Source organism: Sturnus vulgaris, chromosome 10 (assembly GCF_052056855.1).
Source record: "Sturnus vulgaris isolate bStuVul1 chromosome 10, bStuVul1.hap1, whole genome shotgun sequence".
Taxonomy (NCBI): Eukaryota; Metazoa; Chordata; class Aves; order Passeriformes; family Sturnidae; genus Sturnus; species Sturnus vulgaris.
In genome coordinates, this window is record NC_142252.1 from 19092542 (window position 1) to 19099089 (window position 6548).

General features: G+C 40.3%; 1 protein-coding gene across 2 annotated transcripts in view; it reads right to left on the reverse strand.

The window, feature by feature from the left end:
- KCNMB2 (potassium calcium-activated channel subfamily M regulatory beta subunit 2) overlaps positions 1-5961 on the reverse strand; it is a 138530-nt gene extending 132569 nt beyond the window's left edge. The window contains exon 1 of one of the 2 annotated variants that reach the window (XM_014871514.2): positions 5832-5961. In XM_014871514.2, the coding sequence (XP_014727000.1) occupies positions 5832-5869 (38 nt within the window). In that variant the 5' untranslated portion in view covers positions 5870-5961. The remainder of the gene's footprint in view (positions 1-5831) is intronic. The other variant, XM_014871515.2, reaches the window with a different exon arrangement.
- Between the last annotated feature and the right edge of the window lie 587 nt (positions 5962-6548).

The following is a 6548-nucleotide window of genomic DNA, read 5'->3' on the forward strand; positions in this document are numbered from 1 at the left end:
CAGGACCATCAAGAATCCAGGGTTAACTGCATTAACCTGGCTCATATTTGAGCACACTGATAGCAGCCTCTCTAAAGAGACCAAAGTTCTCAGGGCTCAGCTGGAGGATAAGGTCAGGAACTGACATTTTTTTTACAGTAGTTTTTAGAACTTCTGCCTCCAAACATACAGATGAAGTTTGTTCCCTCACTTAAAAGTCAATATTGTGACAGGAATTATAATGCAATGGAGGAATATGTGCCTCACAAGCAGTATCACAGACTAGAGTAGGCAACTGGGTATTTTCTATAAAAGCTGTGAAATGGATAGTGTTTGCATGCACAACCTTTTCTTTGCAGGGAGAGATTTCAGCTCTTCAGCTGTCTGAAAACACAAACAGCAACTGGCCATGCATGGAGCCTGTTAGATCCCCTCCAGAGCTCATGACTGCTCATGAATGCAAGAAAAACAGTCCAAAATGGCCTCATCTAAGCCATCCTCTATCCTTTGTCTTATTTGTTGACTAATACAGGGCCAGCTGTCTAGGTACTGAGACAGAAGCATTAAGGTGGAGAAATTATAGAAGAGAAAGACTGGGAGGCCCCTGAGGAGTCCCTGGGTCCATGTACTGCTCCATGGCAGGTTCAGCTTTACCTGAACCACTTCCCTCTGCTCTGCCTAACCTGTTTTCCAAAAGCATTTCCAAAATTCCTGAATCACCCACCACTCCACTAGCTATAAAACAAAAGATGTGCTTCATGAAAAACACAACTGTTCAGCCAGCAGCTTATCTCTAGGATGTAAATGTGGTGTACAACATCCACTGTGTGGTTTCCTAATGATTTCAGGAGTCACACTGATCCTTTGGGGACATGCAAATCCCAGGACTGGAAAATGGAAGATACAGGCTAACATTTGCCTGTGAGGTTGTTACTGGTAATGTGCATAGGTGAATTTTGGCTGGATGGGGTTTTTGGTCTAATGTACTTATGCAGTTGCCTTTTAGACCTTAATTGGAGCAAAAGGGATGGGGCAGCTCTCAAGTAGTGCTCTAGCAGTGATCTCATTGAGGTTACTCTCCTCTTCCTTTGCCTTCCCAGGGCACAAGGTAAAATGGGACTAACCCTCTGTTTGGTTCATCCTCTTATTTTCTTTTTGCTTTTCATCCTTGTGCACATTTTTATGGAGTGCATAAACGTGCCCCACAAAAGGGACTCCCCAGGCTCAGTGCCACTGTCACTGGGAGAAGTTGCTGCATGTCTCATGGTGAGCCTCTTCCACACTTCAAATCCAGGGACTTCTCCCCAGGAATGGCACCAAACCTGCTTCCTGAGCCCAGCATCCCACCAGTGCTGTCAAACTGGCACCATCTCAGAACTCTACCAGTCAGTGCCAGAGTAACAGAAGCATTTAAGGATACTGCCAGCACATATGGATTTTAAAAATTGCTTTTAATATCTAATGTCCACATCTAAATCCCAGTTAAATTAGCTGAGCTCCTAAACACTCTTGTAGGGACTGTAAGTGGGTGAGAAGGAAGAATGTTTGTGAATGGATGTGAGGAACCAGCAGGGAGATTTCACAGAAGAGGCAATTGAGAGCTAATCCCCGGCTCTGCTGCTGACAGTGCCTCTGAATGCTCTCTTACTTACCGATGAAGAGCAATTGACCGAATTGTACTATTTATGTGTTTTAAGCATTTTCCAAAACTGCATACTTCACAGGAATGTGGGAGACAAACTGGCAATGGAAAGGAGCAATTCTAAAGTAGTTAACAGACCTTTCATTTTTATTCTGCCCGTATATGCAAAGCTTTTTAAAAGTAGTTTTAAGGAAAATGAGAATCGACACTCTTGAGCTTATATTGTCTCTTACAGTTTGAGGAGCTAGCACAAATCTTGCACTGTCTTCTTCACTTCATGAAATATAAATCAGAGAATATTATAATTAAAAAAATAATTCTGGTCTGGCTAACAGCAGGAAAATCCATGATTCCAGTGATGGAGAGTAACAGTATAAAACTTATTTATTCACATCAGGTACTGCAGGTTTTTGCATCAATTCCTGACTTGCCATTTTACATTCTCCACATTACTGGGACTTTCTTCATAGCCTCAAGGATTTTCCTTGACTGAAGATTCCTAGTTTGGAAGATATGGCTTGATGCTGACCACAAAAAACTATCTCTTCTCTGGCAGATAAAAACAGAGCAGACACATATACACTACTTGCTTTCTAACTCAGAACTTGTAGAGTTTCACTTTTTGGCATTATTTCCAAAGCTTTAAGATTAGAGAAGGATGTAAGTCAAAAGATTTGAGGCTCTGAGGGGTTGCACTGCAATCTGGGTGCTTATTGTTTGTTTAGGTTTTCCTGAATTTTTTTTTGTTTGTTTGTTTTGTTTATGCATTTGGTTTTCTTTTTTTGAACCTTATGCAGAGTACTTAAATGTGGTGGAATTTAGGTGCCAAATTGCTGGTCCAGCACTTGTTACCTTTTTCTCCCTATAAATTATCCTCCTCTTTGGTAATTGCTCTTGTTTGAGAAGATTTGTTTGCGTGTAGATTTTGTTGGGGTATTTTACACTGCTCTGAGAATAAGGCCCCAAAGAGAAAGTTGAGGAAGAAGAAATTCCTGGGGGTAGAGAAATTGAGCTAAAATACTGTTCTCACATTCAGAACATTCACAGATGCCTTTAAATATCATATATCCAAAAGGCAAACATATCGACCAGAGGGTTACCTTTGTCAGTATTTCACAACAAATCTCCAGAAGCTTTTGGTTATGCAAGAAACACAGAATATTTTCCCCACTTTTAAAAACATCACAGTATAATCAAAAATAAATAGATTGCTGTTAGCTTCAACATAATTTCATGCTGTCCAGAAATAAGATGGGAGAAAAACCTTTTAGGTAAAAGCAGAAATTTCATTAAGAAGCAACATGTGAAACACTTTCTTTGTTAAGCATAATTAGCAGTTCAAAGACATTTGCTTTTCCAAGTGTCTGCTTTGATTCCTGTCAGATGCAGAGGCAGTGATATATGACACGACATTCATCAACTAACTCTCAACATAAAATGATGTGATGATTTTTCTCTAATTGATGGGATGGGAAAGCAAACCTTTTTTATTTTTTTTCTTAAATGAGCTTGAGAAATCATTTAAATGGCTGTCAGATCTCCAGCAGCAGGTAATAAAACACTGGATGGAAGATTTTCAAATTCAGTTTTTGCTCATTCCCAATGTTTCTCTTTCAAAAGTACTTTACTTTCTGACATGTCAGATATTACTTATAGGAATCGTTTTTGCCTGTTTTTAAGACATCTCCTGTTCAAATTTGCTTGCTGACTTCAATTTGCTGTTCTGACAGCTTTCTTTGAGACTAGGTGGCTCTTCTGAAATGTATTCCAACTGAGAGGTTTCAAACAGTTTCATTTTATTTTTGATCTTCCTGTGACTATCAAGTCTTATGCTGGCCTTTTTTTTCTAGTTGGCTGCTCTGGTGTTTCTTTCTCTTCACTCTTCACTGACTCCCCAGCAGACTTTTATTTTACAGGTGGATATTTTGTGGACTCTTCCTCACATGCTATTTTTCTGGATTTTACAATTAACATGCTTCTGTCTTTTTTTAATTATTATTATTATTTTATTTTCAGTGTAGAATAATTATTAAAATAGTCTAAAATAACCAATATAGCCAGCTAGAATGACTCAGTAGTAGAGGGACTGGCAGGCATGAACTGCTCACAGCAGAAATCCAAGGTCTGTGCTCCAGCTGAGAGCTCAGGAGAGAAGGGGTGACTGCTCCTACATCACCTTGAGTGCCTTGATGTGGCTTTGATGACTGCAATAGGTTATTTCCATGTGCCCAAAGCCTGCCCCTTCAGATTTTACACAGGCTGTGGGCAGCATTTCAAGCTGTCCAAAAAGAGAAACTGAAAAGCCCGTAAAAATACTCCCTTACATATAACCAGGTTGTGAAAATAACTATTCAGGTTATTTTTAATTCTTTTCTCTGTGTCTGTGGTTCAAGGTTTTAAACACGATCCAGGCCTCCCTTCTGGGTTTGTTTGTGACACAGGACTTTATTCCCTTGTTACCAAGTGTGTGACTGCCTGTGTTTTTGTCCCAGCGTAGCAAATGAAAACCAAAGTTCTGCTGTGAGAAGTGTCCTTTATGCCTTGGTGAAAGAGGGAGATTGTACTTTGGAAAACCAAATATTCAAAGCTGCTGCTTTGTGTGGGGTGACTCAGCTGTGTGGGCTTGGGTTTGCCAACAAAAAGGCAGCTAAACTCAGTGTTTCCATGAAACCAGTGAACAGTCACACTGTGAGCTCTGCTATGGACATGTAGAATCTTCCATCAGCTGCAGTGAGCTCTGCCATGGAAAGGGGGGAATAAAGCCAGAGCATTGTATGAACACACAGTGTTGCCCCTGCCCCAAGGAACGTTGGGTCTACATGGGACAGCAGGGAAAAGCCAGAAGTCATGACCAAGAGAAAGATAATTTTTATATCCCCAGTTCGAGTTGTCCCTCTTTGACACCTTTGCTGAATTATTGTCCCCTCAGAAGTTAAATTTCCTTCATGCACCAAAACACAACTCTGCTTTCTGGTACTTTACAAGTACCAGAAGGAGTAGTGTCTGGTCTCTGTAAATTGGAGAGGAAACTGATCTAAAACATTTGTTGATTCTACATTACATCAAATATTTCAGGAATATAAAATTGTTCATTCTGTTTCATGAACTAGCCCTGTGGTCTCTGACCCGCGATTGTTTGCTAGTATTTTCTTAGAAAACTTTTAAATAGACATAAGATTGAATTATTAGCAAACAGGAAATAACAGTGTTTTCTATTTCGGAAGCTGAGTCGGAAAACCTGGCTCCAAACCCCATGAAAAAACAGTAGGAGACCAACATACCTTAGGTGCAAAACTAACATAACCTAAAAGCTTAATGTTAGAAATACACATTGAACAGTACAGAAAAAAACCCCAAACATCTCAGCGAATTTCAACGTTCTTAAAAAATAACTTAGAAAACGGAAAGAAGGAGTCTAAGGAATATTTAGTCTTTAATTGCCTATTTTTGACTCATGTGGAGTCTTGTTTGTTCAACACAAAATCATTTTCATCCACCCAGCTGCCAGGTATGACACCCTATGAGTAAAAGATCTGCATGTCATCAAATCCCGTACAGAGTAATTTTCCTTTAAAGACACCATTTTTAATTTATCTCAAAGTCCACCTTAGCTCTCAGTACCACTTTTATGCCAGTACCACCAAACTGTGCCAGCATTATAGGATCATGAACTGGGATCACTTACCCTGTCAAGTCTGGTTTCACACTGACACTTCCAGCAGGGCAGGTGCTATATTTTATTAGTTACAGAGATTCACTGGGCATCCAGAACCTGCCCTCTGCACTCTGCTTTTATAGCAGGATTCAATACAGCTGAGCAAATACAACCTCTGCATTATATATGAGGTGCAGGGAGGTGATGGGAGCAGGGTAAATGCTCTCATCAGGTGTAGTGTGCACAGGGAATCAGAAACACAGAGACACTCTGTGAGACCAGGGAAAAGGAGGAGGGAAAATGTGTTTGGGTCTGCCATGAAGGCCCAGGAAACCCTGCTCACAGGATTTCTGTCCCAACCAACTCTGCAATCCCTACCCAAGGCCTGGATGCATTTACAACTCCACTATATTTCCATGCCTGACTTTAGTTAAATTCTCAACGTTGCAGCCAGATAGGGGGAAAAACCCCAAACAAATCCAATGTACTAGTTGCTAATAACTCCTGAACAGCAAACTGACAGCAATTCCCCAGCCCAGACTTGTTTCTACTCACCTCCATTTGTCTCGGGGATATTTAAGGCAAAGGCTCATTTTTGTCCTGCAGATTCCGTGCTGCTGCTCGGTGTTATTTTGCCAGGTCGTAAAAAGGCTCCTGACCAAAAGGAAGAGGAAAGCAACACGGAAAGCAAACACAGAAGTCCCAGAGGAAAGCTACACCCTACAGAGCAGCACTAATAGCAACGGCGAGACTCACAAGGAGAGAACACTCCCAGTTAGTAACTTTTTCCATCCATACATCTGTTACAAAACAGTTTAGCTGCAAACTTCTCTTCCTTCTTGCAAGCAGTGCTTTGTTATAGAGGAGACCTCAGATACACTACGTGATGAATGTGGGTTTTGTCAGGTTTTTTTTTTTTTAGTTTTGTTTTTTTTACCAAGTAAGCAAATTATTGAAGTATAAACTAGAAGCTCAGCTGACTGCTTTAAAAATACACTGCTAGGCAGTAATTATGACAAGGTGCATTTGTCCATACTTCAAGTTTTTTTTTTCTTAATTCAAAAGTCTTCAACAGAAGCAGAGTCATATTTGAAATAACCACCTATGGGAGTTTCTGGTCAGCAAGTGCAGCAGAGGTGAATGTTCAGATGATTAATAACTTAATTTTTTAAGAGCTTGATGGGCAGACAAGGAAAATATGCCAAACTGTCCTTGCCTCAAGAAGGATTTTTAGTGCCAAAACAGAACTGCAATGAGAAGGAAAACTCATGA